Source organism: Micromesistius poutassou, assembly GCF_964030765.1.
Source record: "Micromesistius poutassou genome assembly, chromosome: 12".
Taxonomy (NCBI): Eukaryota; Metazoa; Chordata; class Actinopteri; order Gadiformes; family Gadidae; genus Micromesistius; species Micromesistius poutassou.
The window spans coordinates 8,291,841-8,312,394 of record NC_140282.1 but is presented as its reverse complement, the minus strand read 5'-3'; the positions used below and the strand labels follow the sequence as shown (position 1 = coordinate 8,312,394).

Below are 20,554 nucleotides of genomic sequence, written 5' to 3'. Positions count from 1 at the left end.
ATGTACAACTGTATGTGACAGAGATACAGACAGAGAGAGACAGAGAGAGACAGAGAAAGAGAGAGAGAGAGAGAGAGAGAGAGAGAGAGAGAGAGAGAGAGAGAGAGGGAACGAGAGAGAGAGAAGCAGACAATGAGAACACAAGTATTATTATAGAGAATTATACATTCAAACTGATTACACAGCAGCTTCCTCTCCTCTCTGACCATTCAAAGCATTTGATGACTATCTCACATTTACTAATTCACAGAAACTCAGAAAACCTTCCAGGGTGCGGACGACCTAAACTTCTTCCTGATCTACTGTCCCTCTGGAACACTGCATATTCAATAACGTTGTGACCGCACGCACACACACACACACACACACACACACACACACACACACACACACACACACACACACACACACACACACACACACACACACACACACACTAATGCTTAGGGAAATCAGGCCCCTAATGAGGAGCGACTTGCAGCAGCCAGGCCTCTGACACGGGCCCACTTTCATGTCAAAACAAGCACGTCAAGGTGTGTGTAGGGAGGGGGGAGGGGGGGGGGAGGGGGATGGGGGGAAATAGGAAAGCAGTGAAAAATGAAAAATGCATTTTTCTGTAGCAGCGAGCATGGAGAGGGCGAGAAACACAGAGCACAGGGCCTTTGATTCTGTTCAGCAGTCAGTACGAATTACGGTGGACAAGGGGGGCTTCAAATGGCAGAATTAAAAATGTATTAAAAAAACCCAGGAGTCCCTCCCTGGAGTCAGGAGCTGGCGGGGCAGCGGAGGGCCCATTATGAGGACAGAGGCAGCGGCGCAGGGAGACGGACAGACAGACAGACAGAGAGACAGAGGGAGAGAGAGACAGAGAGACAGAGAGACAGCCCAGGATGGAGAGAGAGAGAGGGGGCTGCTCTTACATGGGATCACACAAAGGGAAGGGAACAAGAGAATAAAGGGAAAGGGTGCGAGGGGGAGAGAAAGGATTCAAACAATAAGACGGAGACAGAGAGGGTGAGAGACGGGTGAGGGGAGCGCTCTCCGAGGGGGAGACTGGGCGACGGGGGAGGCGGAGAGGCGGAGCACCCAGGTGTGTAAGCGTTTGGAGGTTTGAGGAGGTATGAATGAGGAGAATATAATCCATAATAAGGGTATTGTGGCCGTGGAAATGGGAGCCATTTGAACGACGAGGACAGTAATAGAACCAGTAGCAGATCATTTATGTGGTTTCACCGGATGTAAAGGTTTTGAGATGCAATGCCACTTTTCATTTTTAGCAACTTATTGAACACGTTTTGAGAAGAATATGTAATTTGGTTTAATACCAAGACTCAGTGTTAATACATTCATAGTTTTCTTTCTGTGTGCGTGTATGTGTATCGGTATGTGTGCGTGTGTGTGGGTTAACTATGACCTGTTCCTGCACACACCCAGGAAAATCAGAGAAAAATCACAGGAAAATCACAGGAAAATCACAGGAAAATCACAGGAAAATCACAGGAAATTCACAGCATTTCTTTAGTATCCAGTCCCTTCCCTCCCTCTGGCCCTCTGGTGTGAACCTCCTGAATATTATCTTGCTCAACTCCAAAAGTGTAGGAGTATTCCAAAGAAACAGAAAATGAAACTGAAAACCCCCTACCCCGCCCCCCCTTTGAATCCCACCAGGCCCTGGCTACCTCCTGGTTCTGGTAACCAAAGCACGTCCGTGAGCAGGAAATATTCAGGAGATATTACCATAGCAAATGAACCAGAGAGGTGTTTCCTCTTTCTTCTCTTTCAGAGCATGGCGGTAACATCCCCTCTCGCCCGGCCTGCTAATTAGGCCTGGGATCCTGTGTGTGTGTGTGTGTGTGTGTGTGTGTGTGTGTGTGTGTGTGTGTGTGTGTGTGTGTGTGTGTATGTGTGTGTGTGTGTGTGTGTGTGTGAAAGAGGCTTCACTGCTTTTGATAATAAGTTCCCATGTTTTTCCATAATCAATTATCAGTTTACGCTTACATTTTTTATTTTACTTGGAGTGAATACTGGTCCAAAGATCTCCTGCTAACCATACAGGCAAAGTTATTTAGATTTCACCGTCAAGTATGCAGTTTTACTTAAATGAATACAATATTGTTCAATATCAAACATGTCTGATATTAAAATAATCAGCAACTGCTCACATAACAAACATCAGTTCAACCGATAGCTGTCTGGTGTCTGCTGGTCATGTTGGTATTCTAAAGTAAAGCATTCATGCATGCAAAGAATGAAGAAAATCGATATCAGGACCATTAACATTATTGTTGACGTTCTCTGAACGTCCGTCCGTCTGAAGGACCCACGAGACTCAGTGTGACTCAGAGTGACGCAGGACCGCAGCTCCTGGAGCCCGCGGGGAATTGTAGAAACAACAAAAAATAAAACTGAAAACATCTCCAGCTTTGCACTCATACAACCTGCTGAGTCTGAAGCTTCCCCTAATGGATACGTGGACAATCCCGCCGGTGTGTGTGTGTGTGTGTGTGTGTGTGTGTGTGTGTGTGTGTGTGTGTGTGTGTGTGTGTGTGTGTGTGTGTGTGTGTGTGTGTGTGTGTGTGTGTGCGTGCGTGCGTGCGTGTATGCATGTGCATGGGTGTGTATGTGTGTGTGCACACCCACTCAGGTCTCCGCGTGTGTATGTGTGTGCGCACACGCATGCAACGCTTGTGTTAATCTAGGGGGGTAACTCATCTCATCCCGAATGCCATGACCAATTTCACGCTCTCACTGCAAAGGCCGTGACCCCGGGCGCGGGTGAGCGTGTGTCCGCAGTAAACACGGTTAACCCCGGCGCCCAGGTGGAAATGTGCTGCAGCGGCAGGCCGGCCGGCGGGCTGCAGCCTCACAGAGGCAGAGCCACCATACTTAATGTCACTAGCCATCACGATCCATCACGCACATACACTGACATGCGTAGAAGTAAACACACACACACACACACACACACACACACACACACACACACACACAAGTACACAAAATAAACACACATACACAGACACACACACACACACACACACACATATATACATTTAAACAAAAATAAACACACACACACACATCCCAAATAATACAATTTGTATCTTCAAAAAAAATCTTACCAGAAATTGACTTGCCTAGTAAACTTGACCAGTACATAGATTTCTGAAATAATGAAATCACCCAAATGTGTGCATGTGCGTGTGTGTGTGTGTGTTTATGCACGTGTGCGTTTGTGTGTGTGTATGTGTGTAACATACGATACATGACTGAATCCATCACTTTGAAAGCACCGGAGAGAGAGGGGCAGGACGGAGAAGGTAAGAGATCAGGACTGACAGACTGCAAGCAGCAGGAAAAAGCCGGGAAAGGGAAGACAGTGGAAGGAGAAAGTGTGTCCGTGTGCGTGCGCGCGGGGCGTTTTTTAAGTGTGCGTCTTGCACGGCCCTTCGTTGATCATCCTGACACATGTCTGAGCATTTCTGTCACTTTAATGTCACTGTGGAAATTCTGCAGATTAGTACAACATCCGTCACCGCTGCGGGCCTATGCGAGTCAACAGAACACATGCAATATTAATCGCCAATATTCCCCAAAGCCTTTTATGCTCCAATATTCCAGAGACAGAGGAAGGGCTGAGAATATTCATTCAAAGGGATGGAGTGGAGAGGCTTGACGAGCGCCGAGTGCGTGTCTCTCCTCACAGAGAGCGAGTGTGTAGCCCGGCCTTTGAAGTGTGGAACCTTTAGCACAGGAATTAATACATTTTGTGAGAGGGAATCTCGTCAGACCGCAGAACACAGACGTACATACACACGCATAACAGAGCAGGGCTTCTACTTTCAGCTTCTAGTATAAAACATCCTCTTTATACACGCAGATATGTCAGCCTCAGATGTTAATGTACCAAAGAAGAGATATACTTCATACGACTAACAGAGTCAGAGATTGGAGAGACAGTGAGTGAGAGACCAAAATAGGGAATAAAATAATAAAGAATATAAATGACTAGTAAAGACACAGAGCAAACTATAAAGTCTATAAAGGAGGAAAAAAAGCAAAAAGGAAGAAAAGGGAGGGAGGCGGGGATGAAGAGAAACAAACAGAGACAGAGAGAGCTGATTAGAGATGCACACTGAGGGAATGTCATTGTTCTAGTCGATTTGAGACATTATTTAAACAGCCACCCTAGAGAGAGAGAGAGAGAGAGAGAGAGAGAGAGAGAGAGAGAGAGAGAGAGAGAGAGAGAGAGAGAGAGAGAGAGAGAGAGAGAGAGAGAGAGATGACCATATAAACTGGAGGGGAGAAGAAACATGCTAAGAGGGGAGACATTGAAAGTATATGTGACCATGATGAGAGTAGGAAATAAAGACAAATAGTTACATAATGTACTGCAGATGAGAAGGACTGACTGATGAAGACGAGTGACACAAGAACGGGAAAGAGTGTGCGTGGGCGTGCGATAGAGCGAGAGAGACAGAGAGAGAGAGAGAGAGAGAGAGAGACACAATGCCGGTTATGTCTTCAAAAGAAAGGGAGCATCATCTAACAGCTGCTAGTCACACACACACACACACACACACACACACTAACTTAGGCACCTACACACTAGCACATGTACACACACTTGGATACACAAGCACCCCCGCACAAACACACACACACACACACACACACACACACACACACACACACACACACACACACACACACACACACACACACACACGTGTATAAATGATACATAAGCCAGTGGTGAATAATGCAGGCGTGTCCAGCGCGGCCGTGTGGTTGAGCAGTCAGCCGGTCAGACAGAGTTGACTTTTAGCAGCTGACAGCCCAGGCCGCGGCCCCCCCGTCTCCACAGAGCCCTCCCCCCATCTCCACAGAGCCCCTCCCCGTCTCCACAGAGCCCCGCTCCCCCCCCGTCTCCACAGAGCCCCCCCTGTCTCCACAGAGCCCCCCCCCCATCTCCACAGAGCCCCTCCCCGTCTCCACAGAGCCCCGCTCCCCCCCCTGTCTCCACAGAGCCCCCCCCCCCCCACCCCCCCGTCTCCACAGAGCCCTCCAGAGCCCTGCCCCCCCCGTCTCCACAGAGCCCCCCCGTCTCCACAGAGCCCTCCAGAGCCCTGCCCCCCCCGTCTCCACAGAGCCCCCCCGTCTCCACAGAGCCCCCCCGTCTCCACAGAGCCCCGCCCCCCACGTCTCCACAGAGCCCCCCGCCCCCCCCCCCGTCTCCACAGAGCCCCCCCCCCCCCGTCTCCACAGTCTCCTTGACCATGTAGACCACGTAGATCTAGACCCTGTAGACCACGTAGATCTAGACCCTGTAGACCACGTAGATCTAGACCTTGTAGACCACGTAGATCTAGACCCTGTAGACCACGTAGATCTAGACCCTGTAGACCACGTAGATCTAGACCCTGTAGACCACGTAGATCTAGACCTTGTAGACCACGTAGATCTAGACCCTGTAGACCACGTGGATCTAGACCATGTATGTATGTACGAGGCCATTTCATTGTTTATAGACTTTTACATTTGAATTTACACTTACATTCATCAGACGCTTTTATCCAAAGCGACTTACAATAGGGTGACAAAGTACATTGGTCAGAAGAAAGAGAAACAACAATATACCTCTGTGGGTACAGTAAGGATGTTCATAGAACCAAGCGCCAAGCACTAACCATCACTAGGTTAACCCATTCCCCGTATACACTAACCATCACTAGGTTAACCCATTCCCCGTATACACTAACCATCACTAGGTTAACCCATTCCCCGTATACACTAACCATCACTAGGTTAACCCATTCCCCGTATACAACACAGATAGCTAGGATAAGACGCTACACAATGCTAAGGACTATGGGGGTGACTATGGGGGTGTAATCTATTGTTGTCGATTTTATAATATACTTCAATTTTGTGCTATAATTATTTTTCATCTTATGTTGTATCTTATTTCACTTTTGCTCTTTAATATGAACAGTTTTTCCATGGCACTAAAGCTTTTCGGGTCATGAATCTTGAGAGAGATGATCCGTGTGCTGTGATGGCTCTGATAATACCCGCTAACGAGGTCCTTGACGACCCTCTCTCCTCTCCCGCCACCGTAATTAAATCAGGTGTTGTTCTTAGGAAGTGCTCCGGACGTTATTCACATACAACGCAAACACAGAGGATCGGAGCCCGCAACTCTTTGTGTGGACTTTCATTATGAAGTCAAGTGTGTGTCGTTTGTGAGTTCGCTGTATCCTTGATTCCTGCGTCTCTCTGTGGGCGCCCATGGGTGCCAATGAACCTAAAGGTCACAGGTTGGATCTCTGCATTGGAGGACAGTGGGTTATCTTCACAGAGCCAAGCTGGTGGACGTACCCTTGGGCCAGGCTGTCGATGGCACTTAGTTTCTAGATAAATGTGGAATAAAGCACTATTATATTTGAAACTGAATGGGAAGAGGGAGATAGAAAGAAAAAAAATTATACTTGCTAGGGGACAAAAATGGCAGTATTTATTGGATTTGAGTGTGTGTGTGTGTGTGTGTGTGTGTGTGTGTGTGTGTGTGTGTGTGTGTGTGTGTGTGTGTGGTGTTCATTAGAGTAGGCCTCTTCATGTCATTAATGAGACTGCTTAATTAAGACCATGAGGAGGCTTTCCCCTGGGGAATCCCTATTCATGTGCAGTTATCTGTGTGTGTGTGTGTGTGTGTGTGTGTGTGTGTGTGTGTGTGTGTATCTGTGTGTGTGTGTGTGTGTGTGTGTGTGTGTGTGTGTGTGTGTGTGTGTGTGTGTGTGAGAGAGTGAGAGTGAGTGTGAGAGTGTGTGTGTGTGTGTGTGTGTGTGTGTGTGTGTGTGTGTGTGTGTGTGTGTGTGTGTGTGAGAGTGAGAGTGTGTGTGTGTGAGTGTGTGTGTGTGTGTGTGCGTGTGTGTGTGAGAGAGTGAGTGTGTATTCAACACCAATTAACAACCTAAAGTAGGAGGCTAGAGTGTCACACGGTCGTCTTATGATAAACACTGAAATCCAACGTTATTAAACTGACTAATCTAGCTTGCACTTAGACTTTGTGGCGATGTGTTTATTAAGATCTCGTATCTGTGTATAACAATACATAAATCCCCCACTAACCTAGTCTGATTCCTAAAGTCACACGCTTCATTTTGTCTGCTAGTTATTCAGAAACGTGGTCACGTAGAATTAATAATATTAATAATCTCTTTGTAGGTAGGGTTAGATTGTGATTGAATGAGTGTGCCTGTTGTCAGCCTTGTGAATGGCTGAGGATACAGCATCATACGACTCATGTCACTGATGATACTATATTAATAATAACACTGTGGGACTCACGTTGATCCCCTCTGTGTGGCTCTCTGGCAGACAGGTGCAGCGATACGGAGTCACTCCGGTGTCACACTGGTCCGCATGGCCGTGGCACTCACACCTGGACGGGAGAGGTAATCAGGATTCACACACAATAACACATTCAAAAGGCTTTAGAACTGAACTACCCACAAGGCCTTCTGCGTGGCAATGTACCTACAAAGGGGATTCCTCACATTGATATTATCATTATGTTGTCTGAAAAGCACAGTGTCACATTTTGCCCACAAAAAATATTTTTCACACACACACACTCTCCTGTCAACATGGCTATCCACACACTCTTTAGAATAGAGACACGGTTAAGTGATAAGGTGAAGTAGTGAACTCTGTAGATACAGGATGAATGGAACAGAGGGAGAAGGAGGCACAGGCCACTGCACACATTATATTAGAGCTAATATTTTTACCCCATTCACTCAAACAACCATTAAATCCGCCTGGACAGAGAGAGAGAGAGAGAGAGAGAGAGAGAGAGAGAGAGAGAGAGAGAGAGAGAGAGAGAGAGAGAGAGAGGAATGAGCCAAAAATGATTGCTTTCCACACAATCCCAGAATAATCAGTCACATGGATGCGGTCAGTTGTCACGGTAATGAAGAGATGCGTACATCCACAATTGTTCCACACGATATGCAGCTAAATACACCATGCAATACATCACCTATACATCACCTATACACACACCTTCAGCATCTCCTACCATTGCACCACAACCAGCACTGATTTAACAAATAACTTTAGAATGTTGTTGAATGTTGATGAATTGATAATTCATGGCCTCTCATCCATCCTCTCATCCAGCAAGCAGGGAACTATTTCTCTAAATAAAGTTGAAATACAAATAAAGTGCTGATTTACTTCTGGGTATATTAGTTTACTTACTTATTAATGGAGGTAAATAAAAGATTCAGAATGATGTTACCTGCCGCTGATGGTGATCTCATTGATGGCATAGTATCTGTGTCCGGGATCCACCCCCACGGCCTCAGAGTGGTACTGCCCGCTGAGGACGAGCCGGACTTGAGTGGCCTGTACCATCCTCTGGAGCTCGGGGGTGTTGTAGAAGTCGTTGTAGCCCGGTCTGGGGTTGGGCTCTGGGGTCAACAAGGCAAATGTGATGTTTCCTCCGGAGAGAGGGGCGTCCCTGTGAAGGGCGCACACACACACAAGGAACAGGTGAGTGATGGGAGGAATATATGATTTATATTACGTAGTAAAAGTCAAACCACCGGCAAACGTGTTTTGAGTCTGTCTGATCTCGTCGACACTAGTGACGTCGCAAATTAAATAAACACAACTTCCTCAAACACCTAATTAGATCTGGTGTGATACTGTATCTCCTTATGCCAGTTCCAACTGCTCCAACGCCAATTCACCGCTGCGCTGGTCCCAAGAGGGCTTCTTAGAGGAGTCCCTCGGCAAACAAAGTCATAGAAAACCACAATAACTATCAAGCCTGTTCAGTCTGGTGACTACTGAAGCTTAGAAACGTGACACAGTGTCACTTTATGTGTGTGTGTGTGTGTGTGTGTGTGTGTGTGTGTGTGTGTGTGTGTGTGTGTGTGTGTGTGGCTGTGTGTGGCTGTGTGTGTGTGTGTGTGTGTGTGTGTGTGTGTGTGGCAGGCTATGATCCAACTTCAGGTCTTTATCCGGTGCCAATGCAGAGCCAGCTACTTACGCCTGTTCTGAGGCAACAGTGTGGGTGGTTTAGCAGAGCGGTGTGGTTGTGTGAGTGTGTGAGAGAGAGGGCGAGAGAAAGAGAGCGAGAGCGAGAGAGTGAGCGAGCGAGCGAGAGAGAGAGAGAGAGAGAGAGAGAGAGAGAGTAGTTATGTTGGCATGAACATGCATTACGATGGAGTTTCACGCTTTATTGATATCAGGTTCTTGTTTGATCAATAATACCAGAGAGAGGAGAGACACTGGGCCCGTGATGAAGGCCTTCATGGTGTGTGTGCGTGTGTGTGTCAGCGTGTCTGTGTCTGTGTGTGTACAGATTACAGTGCAGTCCTCTGAAGGCTGCCATCACAGAGGAAGGCCGGCCGAGAGAAACCGCGGAAGGGCTATCTTCACCCAACCACCAGTGAAAGCCGTCCTCCAAACTCCATGATCCTCCAGTACACCGACACACTGCGCTGGTCCACACCTAGGCAGACACACACCACTAACCCCCGGCAGTGGACCAGTACACTCCACTGGTCCACACCACTAACCCCGGCAGTGGACCAGTACACTCCACTGGTCCACACCACTAACCCCGGCAGTGGAACAGTACACTCCACTGGTCCACACCACTAATTCCCTGGGGTACTAGCCCCTGCAGTGGACCAGTACACTCCACTGGTCCACACCACTAACCCCCTGGGGTACTAGCCCCGGCAGTGGACCAGTACACTCCACTGGTCCACACCACTAACCCCCTGGGGTACTAGCCCCGGCAGTGGACCAGTACACTCCACTGGTCCACACCACTAACCCCCTGGGGTACTAGCCCCGGCAGTGGACCAGTACACTGCGCTGGTCCACACCACTAACCCTGGGACTCACCCCTGCAGTGGCAGACAGTTGACAGCGGTGGGTGTTGGCAGAGGCCCGTCGGGCTCCATGCTGAACGCCCTGCAGTCCCGGGCCAGGTACTGCCAGTCCGTCCAGGGCGGCTCGCTGCTGCCGCTGGGGTTCTGGGGTTCTGGTTCTCCACTGGTTCCGCTGTGGTTCTGGGGTTCTGGTTCTCCACTGGTTCCGCTGGGGTTCTGGGGTACTGGGGAGTCAGAGCTCCGTCTCTGGATCACAACCCGGTCGGGCAGCACGCCCCCGAACTGGACCACCACGTAGAACACCTGGAGGACCAGGGGAGTGAGAAACCATCAACCACCACCACATAGAACAGCTGGAGGACCAGGGGAGTGAGACACCATCGACCACCACCACGTAGAACACCTGGAGGACCAGGGGAGTGAGAAACCATCGACCACTAGGACGTAGAACAGCTGGAGGACCAGGGGAGTGAGACACCATCAACCACCACCACATAGAACAGCTGGAGGACCAGGGGAGTGAGAAACCATCGACCTCTAGGACATAGAACACCTGGAGGACCAGGGGAGTGAGACACCATCGACCACCACCACATAGAACAGCTGGAGGACCAGGGGAGTGAGACACCTTCCAAGGCAACAATACTTTGGAAGACATTTTAACAATTACTAAATTGTTTTGCGAAAAGCAGTGGTAGTAGCTCAGGGGGAGATGAGAAGATGGAATGAGAGATTTACTGTTAACTAATTATCAAAGTCTTGGCAGGGATGGTAGAGGAACTACTACTACCAGCAGATAACAGACCACACACACACACACACACACAGCAGAGAGATAAGAGGTGTCTTTCATCTAGAGACTTAAGTTTTACTCCTGTTGAGAACAGCTTCAAAACGAAACCGACACAAAGCAAAGACAAACAAACACACACCATCTTTCATGGCACAATATCAACTTTTTTCTGGTTTCTAAAATAAACACACATGCATCTGTGTGTGCTTGCGTGCATGCGTGCGTGCGCATGGCGTGCGTGCGCGCGTGTGTGTCACCTGGTACTGCCCGTTGGCCAGGTCCACGGTGAGGCTGAGCCCGTCCCCCTCGGCCCCCTGGGGGGTCCGGGTGTGGGAGCGCCAGGCCGTGCCCATGTCCTGGTCGTTGACGTAGCTCAGGGGGTGGGCGTTGGGGTTGAGCCGCAGCACGCGGTCGGCCGTGGTGTCCCCCACTGCGTTGGGGATGCAGTACCTGAGACCCCAGGACACACAGAGGTCAAAGGTCAGCCGGGAGTGTAGGAATTTCACACGTGCGTCACGTATCATCACTGGTCTGCAATCAGCCCGTGACGTTGCCTTCCTTCGTTAGGCGACCGCCCCACACACACACACTGGACCGTGTGAAATTGTGAAATATTTATATTTTCTACCTCTTGCACTTTTTTACATGCAATTTCACTTATGTGCAATATTGCTAATGTTTGTCCATTTTGTTGTTTGTCTGTTGACTGACTTTGTGAGCTACTGGATACCTTCATTTCCCCAAGGGGATTAAAAAAGTATATATCTTTCTATCTGTAAAAAAGGCACGAGGAGGCACTACTCAAACCTTTGTTACACATAATGACGTCCATAATGTGGATGTGTGGTTTAAGGGGTAACATACGTGTGGCCCGGTGAAGCCTTTTAGAGACTGTAACTGATTATAAACAAGACTACAGATAAAGTTGTCCTGACTCTAGTTTGACCTCCCGTCCTGCGTATTAATAAACATTCGGACGCCGTACCGCTGGATGAGGGGGTGAACCCGGGGGTGGCTGGGCGGGCAGCGGCACTCGGGCTGGGTGTGGAGGAGAGGCAGGACCCCCGTGAACAGCTCCACGACCTCCCTGAGGGGGGACACCACCACAACAACAACAACACCATCACAACAGGAACAACACCACCATCACAACAGGAACAACAACACCATCACAACAGGAACAACAACACCATCACAACAGGAACAACAACAACACCACAACAGGAACAACAACAACACCACAACGATCACACAGGGTAGAACACCATCACAACAGGAACAACAACACCATCACAACAGGAACAACAAAGCTCAAAGCGCTTTACAATATTTCCTAACATTCATGCACACATTCACGGCGGAGTCGACCACGCAGGGCAACAGCCAGCGGGTCAGGAGCAGTCAGGGTGAGGGCGTCTCGCTCAGGGACACCTCCACACTCAGCTTGGAGGAGCCGGGGATCGAACCAGCAACCTTCTGGTTACCAGCCGACCCGATCTACTCTCTGAGCCACATGCCGCCCCTAATCTTCAACAGCTTTCCATTTATTCAACCAGGCAATGCAAATAAGTTAGTTAAATGTTGTATTGTTGCCTCAAAATAATGTACATAAAAATACTGTAGTGGCTTCAGCATCAAGCATTTTGTTTTCAAGTGTTCTCCAGAGGGACCAATTACTGCACATTCAGGAATCCAGGCTATTGTGCGAAAGCCACCAGAGATAACATACAGATTGTATCTCCGCTATCTCCCTCCTGTCTCGTGTGCGTCGCGCTCGGACAGAAGAAGAGTATCTGTCGGCTGTCTGCAGCGTGTACACCGTGCGGCGCTTCACTAGTTAGCAAAACACTAATTGCCAAGTATTGGATTCCCAGAGAAAATCCTCGGGAAGCAGTATGGATCCTAAGATGCAATGATTAGCATTAGCTCCATTCATCCTTTTTCCTTGATCCCTTCTTCCTCCCCCTTCTATACCTCCCTCCCCGCTGGAATCTATACAATGTCTCTGCTGGCCTTCCCCGTCACCTGCCCTCCTCTCCTCCCCTACTTTCTGGCCCATCTCCACATCATCCCTGTAGATGACACTGTGGCCCGTTCCTCCGTCTCTCCACCCGTGCATTAATCCCCCACGTCGCCCATCCATCTCTTTGGTACCATCATCAATAACCCCTCTCCCCCTGTTTCTCCCCCTGTTTCTCCCCCTCCTCTCCAGCCACCGTCGCCCCCTCCCCACTCACCTGTTGGTCAATGCTGTGGGATAAAATCTAAAGTCCTGCATCCGTCCGATGTACTGATTGGTCCCTGGAGAGAGGGAGAGTGAAACAGCAGAACATGCAGTGTGAGAGAGAGGCTGGACGTCGACGGGCTGTTGGAGGAGGCTGAGCGCGACACACAGTAAAGATTACCTGCTGAATCCTAAGTGAGAGGGATAGCTACCAGGAGCTGACTATCGTTAGTCAGGTAAAAGTACAATTAAGTCAGATGTTGTTTAGTAATTAGACCGATGTTCACATTAAGCCATGTGTGTTAGCTTGATACAGGCTTTACTCTGTTTGGCAAGCGAGCCTAATAGGGTTTGAAAATTAATGAGCAGACTTTTAGTAACAATATATGTTAAACATGATTCTGAACACTGTGTGGTTTGGACAACGACAAGACTTAAAAGAAGAATAAATTCATTAGCTAGTTCCTCTCAAACTTTCCACCATGATTATTATCTGAGCAGCTGAGTGACTTTCTGGCGACTTGCTGTCTTGCTTCTTGAAACGTTGAATATTTTGAGAGCTTTTCCCCACGTTTCACACAGCATTGTGAGGAGGAATACAACATTACAACACGCTTCTACAAGTGCAGTGAGAAAGGAGCAGAATGCGCAGGGAAGCAGAGAACAATGTGTGTGACAAGGAGCACATCTGCAGGATTTTGGATTTACAAAGTACCAGACAATGAAAAGGATTAAAGCACTCGTAGCAGAAGACATTTCACTCACACAAACACACAGACACACACAAACACACACACAGACAGAGTCACACACACCAAACACACACACACAGACACAACACAGTAACACACAACACAACACATTGGACTCAAGATGAGGACGTTGGCTACAGGAGACTCTTTCTGTCCAGCTCACTTCGGTCTGTCGTTTGAACACCTGTTAGAAAACGGATAAAGGAACAACTGAACCACTGCCATGTGAAGCTGTGTGTGTGTTCCTTAGAGCTGTGTGTGTGTGATCTTTAGAGCTGTGTGTGTTTCTTAGAGCTGTGTGTGTTTCTTAGAGCTGTGTGTGTTCCTTAGAACTTAGAGTGTGTGTTCTTTAGAGCCATGTGGTCCACACACATCCTCATTTGAACCGTTCAAGTGTGTGTGCTTGTGTATTTGCATTTGCGATTACAGGGAGTATACTAGGTTTTAATGGTTTGGTGCAGCAGCTTGTCAAAGGAAGAGTGGAAGGAAGAGGAAATGAAGAGTCAAAGACACTGTGGGTGAGGAAGTGAACATGTGTATGTGTGTGTGTGTGTGTGTGTGTGTGTGTGTGTGTGTGTGTGTGTGTGTGTGTGTGTGTGTATCTGTGTGTGTGTGTGTGTGGGGGGGGGGTGCGCGAGTGTGTGTGTGTGTATGTGTGTGTGTGTGTGTGTCTGTTTGGCTGTCTGTGAGTGCGTGCGTATGTGTGTGCGTGAGTGTGTTTATCTGTATGTATGTGTGTGTGTGTGTGTGTGTGTGTGTGTGTGTGTGTGTGTGTGTGTGTGTGTGTGTGCGTGTCTGTCTGTGTGTGCATGCGTCTATGTGTGTCTATGTGTGTGCGCATGTGTCTGCGTCTGTGTGTGTGTGTGTATGTGTGTGTGTGTGTGTGAGTGTGTCTGTGTGCGCATGCGTCTGTGTCTGTGTGTCTGTGTGTGTGTCTCTGTGTCTGTGTGTGCGCATGTGCGTGTGTGTGTGTGTGTGTGTGTGTGTGTGTGTGTGTGTGTGTGTGTGTGTGTGTGTGTGTGTGTGTGTGTGTGTGTGGCATGTGTAAGCGTATGCAGCCTGAGGCTTTGGCTCAGGATTCCTTCGGCGTGTGGAAATGGGATTATATCTTCCTGTGAAAAGCACTGTGGCCATTGTTACCGGGATGATGCAAGGTATAAGCCGTAATTCTCTCTCTCTCTCCCCCTCTGCGGGCCCGTCTCCCCCGTCTCCCCCCTGCGCCGGCTGCTAACCTTAACTCTTCACTCTGCTGTACGACTGCTGGAGTTTCATTACTTATTAACTCCTTATTCATCACCTTAAAGTGCTGCTCTGGTCCTCTGTCTCACACTGAAGTCTGACACACACACGCACACACACACACACACACACACACACACACACACACACACACACACACACAGACACACACACACACACTTCCCTTGGTTGGCTCTGTCACTTTTCTTGCCATTACAAACAGCATGTATGTTTTCTGACAGAAGAAGACAATGAAAACTACTTGGCTGCAATGCAATTTTGCTTTCATTATCAATACAGAGTAGTAGTCCTGATTCCCTATTGGTGTAGCTTTTGTGTGTGGTTGTTGCAAAGGGACGTAATATTCTAAATGTGTCTTTGATTGTCTGGAATAGCAACTACACCCCCCGTCTCCACCCGTCTCCCCCCCCGAGAAAACTATGGAAAGGATGGTTTCTCTTCAAACAGAGACACCACTTTGATCAATATATCAATGTGCTTATCAAAATTCCAGGCACAGCCTTCTTGGTTAAAATCCCACCTTACACACACACACACACACACACACACACACACACACACACACACACACACACACACACACACACACACACACACACACACACACACCCTCCCCCCCCCTCCCCCCTAGCCAATCACTTAAATTGATCACCACTTCTAATGCGATCTCCAGCTGATCAGATGCTACCTGCAGTGAACTAAGATCAATGTCTGATAAACGACAACAAAAACACTCGTTTATCACCCTGTAGATGAACGGATATCATTTTTCTCTCAATTTCTCTCCTATTGACTGCGCGACGGCACCCAGGCACGACCAATCAATCACAGACGTGTGGTCGGGAGGGATGAGAGCTGGGAGGGAGAGCAATGCGGGAGTCATTGGTCTCTTATTCAGTCCTTGAATAGTGATAAAAGCGTGTGAAGTCTAAAATCTATCAGCGCAATAAAATACAGAGCGAACGAGGTGCCGGCGGAATGTTTCGACACAAAGCAACAGACACCGTCCGCTGGCGGTTGCTTATGGATGTGTCTTCATTCTATAAACTCTGCCTCTGCTCCGTGCATCTCATCCTAGATATCTGTGTAGTCTACGGGGAATGGGTTAACCTAGTGGTGGTTAGTGTCTACGGGGAATGGGTTAACCTGGTGATGGTTAGTGTCTACGAGGAATGGGTTAACCTAGTGATGGTTAGTGCTTGGCACTTGGTTCTATGAACATCCTTACTGTACCCACAGAGATATATTGTTGTTTCTCTTTGTTCTGACAAATGGACTAATTGTAAGTCGCTCTGGATAAAAGTGTCTGCTAAACACCCTCAATGTAAAAGTAAATAAAGCACGTTGCCTCGTCTCTCTGGGTTCATTGATCGATGATCAGATATTAACGGTTAAAACGTGTCCTTTAATATATAAAAGAGACTGACACCACGTACCGTTGGAGCTGAGCCCCACTCTCATGGTGCTGTCCTCACGGACGTCCCGCAGCGCAGAGGTCAAAGGTCGCGTGTCGAAGGGCGTCCCGTCCTCCTCCAGTCCGTCCAGGAAGAGGCTGACCTGTCTGTCATGGACCTGGGGACCAATTACAGGCGTCGCTCGTTAAGTGTGGGCGGCTCCATTCCAACAAAATGTTATTAGTTAATTTACAGTACTTTACTGTTATTCTGAAACTAAACATTTAAGGTTTGAAGTAGATGAAAAAAGGGAATAAAATAAAATTGGGAGAAATATTTATCGAGAAAAGAGATCCTCCAAATTATAATCAGGCGAGAATCGGGTTCAGAATCACAGGAAGAGCCGATGGATACGGAGCAGGATGAGAATGTGAATTCATACGTGCACACATCCACTGTGTGTGTGTGTGTGTGTGTGTGTGTGTGTGTGTGTGTGTGTGTGTGTGTGTGTGTGTGTACATAATGCATACCTATGTAGCGGTGTGTACGTGTGCATGTATGTGTGTATGTGAGCGTGAATTATACATAGGTCTAATCTTCCAGCTCATTTCGGCAGTAGGAAGGGGAGAGCCCGAGGCTAAAGCGCCGCCGCTGGAAATGAGCTTTCTGTTTGACCGCGGAAAAAAGAGAAAAACCTCCTCGCCACTTCTTGGTCCGCTTCTTAATCCGCTACATGAATATTAAAACCTGCATGGCAGGCAGCACTGTCAGAGCAACGGCTGTCAGTTCACATCAAAACCCGGTAGAAAGGGACTCTCTCTGCCCCTCTCCATCCCCCCCAAATAACTTCAATGTCCTCCCTCCCCCCGTCTCCTCCTTCCCTCCGAATCTCCGGCAGCACATGGTAACCACGACGAGAAACAAAACACTCCAGCAAAGTTCTGTGAGGCTCCGACCGTGCAAATCACACTCCTTACATCACATTGTTTTAGCTCTCAGTCTCACAGTTTCACTCTCACTTTCTGTTCACCTCCCCCCCCCTCTTCCCTCTGTCCTCTCTCTCTCCGTCTTAATCGTCTTCATGTTCTATCCTCTTAACGCAGCCTGTCATTCGTTCCCCTGTCCCTGCGTCCTTCCTCTCCCCGTCCTCCCGGGCCTGACATGAAGCCCTCATCACACGCCACCAAGCTGCTCAATGCTCAACTAGACTGCATTCATACCGCGCTTTTCTAACCAGTGGCCAGTTAAAACGCTTTACAATACTGCCTGACATTCACACATTCACACACCGACGGTGGAGTCAGGAGGTCAGGAGCAGTCAGGGGGAAGCGTCTCGCTCAGGGACACCACGACACTCAGCTAGGAGGAGCCGGGGATCCAACTAGCAAGCTTCCGGTTACCAGCCGACCCGCTCTACCTCCTGAGTCCCAACAGAAGGCCTTCAGCGGGCTCTAATACGGCTTAGACTGGGGGTCCTCCACTGAGGAGGACCACTGGTACGTCCGAGAGACGTACCAGGTGGTACGTCCGAGAGACGTACCAGTTTACTGGAGAGGGAAAGCAGATGTTTAAGGGTACAGCAGCTAGAGGGAGATGGAGGCCGGTGTTGGAGGAAGTGTCTGGAGGAAGGCCTGTTTAGGAGTCTGTGTGCCGGAGAGCGTGCGGAGATGTGAGGTGGATGTCAGGTCTGATGTAAATGAATCCTGAAGTGCTTCATCCTCCCGGCTGCCACGCAGCCTTTGAAACGGCGCCAGCTCCCCTTTGTTGGCTTTTACAAACGCTTTTCTTTCCTCTCTTACCTTCTCCTTTTATACCGCCTTTTTTTTTTTTTTCCACCGTCGTCTATCACATCCCAAGCTCTCTGTCTGCTCCCAGGCAGGCGGACATCTGAGTCCCTCAAGGAGGCGGGAGGGGAGGGGGAGAGGACTTTGTTGGTGTGATAACGGGTCTGGTTTGGAGCGTGTCCACGAGTCCAGAGGAAAGGACGCCGTTAAACACCGCCGGGCTTTACTTGTGTTTATGACGTATGCCAACGGGTAAACACTTAAAACCAAAGCACCCAACAGTCCTGCAGAGAGTCCCGGTTCTTCACGTCTGCGCCGCCGTTTTAAGATCGTTTTTTTGGCAAGGTTCAGAGATTTCAGAAGGAAGACATCACTTTGCTGTACGAAGAACCAAAAAGTGGTTTGTGTTGAATTAAAGAGCGACAGTAGACAAAGATGGACTATCAATCAGCAGAGACAGTCGTGTTCATTATTCTGCCGTCAGACGTATCAGTCTCTCTGTAACCCCTCGCGCCATCTACGCCCTGCCTTTCTTAAGACATCACATACCATTTAAGTGGATTTGACTTAATGTTCCTGCTGGCATGGACGTCCCCACTTAAGACTCTCGAGTGTGTGAGCACTTTCACCTCTGCTGGTCTGGCAGCTTTTAGTGAAAAGGTACGTCAAAGTATTATGATGAAGATGTGATGTCGTTAACGGCTGCCATTTTCCAGGGAAGCTAAACCAAATCCTGATTAAGACTCGTCATGCAATATCACATCCAGAAAACAAACAGACGTAACCACAGCGTATTTCACTTCTTTGACTTTTTCTCCATTCCTCTCCGTTAGGTATTTTCCTTTAAAGGTTGTCTTTTTCCTGGGCTTTAACCACACTTCTAGTGTGACACCCTGCACCCTGGCAGCGTCACCAGGTAAGCCCTGCTAAGCGGGCAGGGATACCCTGAGTGGAAGCTTTTAGTGATCTGAAGACTGGCATTTGGACCAAAGCTGCTCTCCTCTTTCACAGCGTGACCAGGCTGAGGCAGGGCCCACTGGGCGCGGACAGTGCTGGTTTGTGCGTTCGCTAAGTGTGTTGCCTCCAGGTGAGGAACCAAACGTGTGAAATGATCTTCAACATTGTTTCCTGGTTTCCTGGTTTATTCCCAATGGCCTAATCATGGAATTTCCAATTGCGTGTACAGTCAGTTATGAGTGTTAATGTTGTAGTCATTTTACACAATGCATTCATCCAGCGACCTACATGAGGATAATGAGCAGAGGAAGGTAATGCATCTCGCTCTCTGCTGTCATCAGAGAGGCTGTGGACTTCAGGAATCTAAAAACCTTCCACATGATACCATCTTGCTCCACGTTTGTTCAGAGCAAGGTTATGTTGTACAGTTTGTTGATTTATTCATAGCTTTTATCAACTGATGCAAATATATGGCTGTTTCATTTTACGCCCACATTGTAAAAGTAGATGGTCTACCTCAATCAGTTCCACCCAAGTCTTGTTGTCCTGCCCTACCTATTCCATCTATTCCCTTGTTTTTGGGTGGACCAAGTTATAATTACATTCACTTGCACGAAACATCTTATCCAAGCACCAGGGGGAGAGAGAGAGAGAGAGAGAGAGAGAGAGATAAAGGTGAGGGTTTGAAGAAGAGGTGGAGGTACGTCGTGTTAGAGAGAGGAATGTGAGAGAAGAGAGGTAAACAGAGCAGGGCAGGGTTGTACGTATCACAGGTACCTGGAGGAGAAGGGGTGAGGGGCCGGCTAAGGGCCTCCTCACAGGGAGACGGTGATAAACACCGGAGATGGAGAGGCCGACAGACAATAAAAGGAGAGCTGGAGTGAAGAGGAGACGAGGGGTGAGGAGAGGAGAGTGGATGGCTTTAATGGTGTCTTAATATGGTTTTCGATTGTACACATGAAAGCACAAAGGCACTCAGACTCTAAATCGAAATGTTTACGCACACCCGTCTCCTCTCCGTCACCCCGGTCTTCCTCATCGCCTATTCCTCCTGTTCAGCCCTCTCTGTGACTCTCCCAGCTACGCTGCTTTCAAAAATTGTCTTTGGTCCTTTTGTTGCTTCTCTTTACACTCTCAATTTCTCTTTATCTCTTTTCCACTCTGTTCATACATCATTTATGTCTCTCTCTCTCTCTCTCCCTCTCTTGTCGTGTCTTCATCACGACACGTCTTGTGATGTCGGTGGCGTTCTCCGACCAGCAGCAGATATCCCCTCCATCACAGTGATGGGACCAGCAGGTTAAAACCAGAATGCTGGGGGGACAGCGAGCTGGAAACACAAAGACCCAGAGGGGGAGGAGAGAGGGAGGCAGAAAGAAAGAAAGAAAGAGAATGACAGAGAGAGAGAGAGAGACAGAGAGAGGAAGAGAGAAGGTAGCAGAGAGATATAGAGACAGAGAGAGAAGCAGAGAGAGA

At 48.5% G+C, this 20,554-nt stretch overlaps 2 protein-coding genes across 2 annotated transcripts in view; one reads left to right on the top strand and one right to left on the bottom strand.

Moving 5' to 3' along the window:
- Positions 1–20,117, bottom strand: part of ush2a (Usher syndrome 2A (autosomal recessive, mild)) — a gene marked incomplete at both ends in the record, with an annotated part of 152,277 nt that extends 132,160 nt beyond the window's left edge. Inside the window, 9 exon segments of the mRNA XM_084475915.1 lie at positions 6,382–6,413; positions 7,351–7,444; positions 8,306–8,527; positions 9,928–10,217; positions 10,965–11,157; positions 11,693–11,794; positions 12,945–13,008; positions 16,380–16,515; positions 20,085–20,117. Of these exon segments, the coding sequence (XP_084332041.1) occupies positions 6,382–6,413; positions 7,351–7,444; positions 8,306–8,527; positions 9,928–10,217; positions 10,965–11,157; positions 11,693–11,794; positions 12,945–13,008; positions 16,380–16,515; positions 20,085–20,117 (1,166 nt within the window).
- A 197-nt stretch (positions 20,118–20,314) lies between these two features.
- Positions 20,315–20,554, top strand: part of LOC311356153 (frizzled-3-like) — a gene marked incomplete at both ends in the record, with an annotated part of 7,931 nt that continues 7,691 nt past the window's right edge. The window contains 1 exon segment of the mRNA XM_084475914.1: positions 20,315–20,361. Within this exon segment, the coding sequence (XP_084332040.1) occupies positions 20,315–20,361 (47 nt within the window).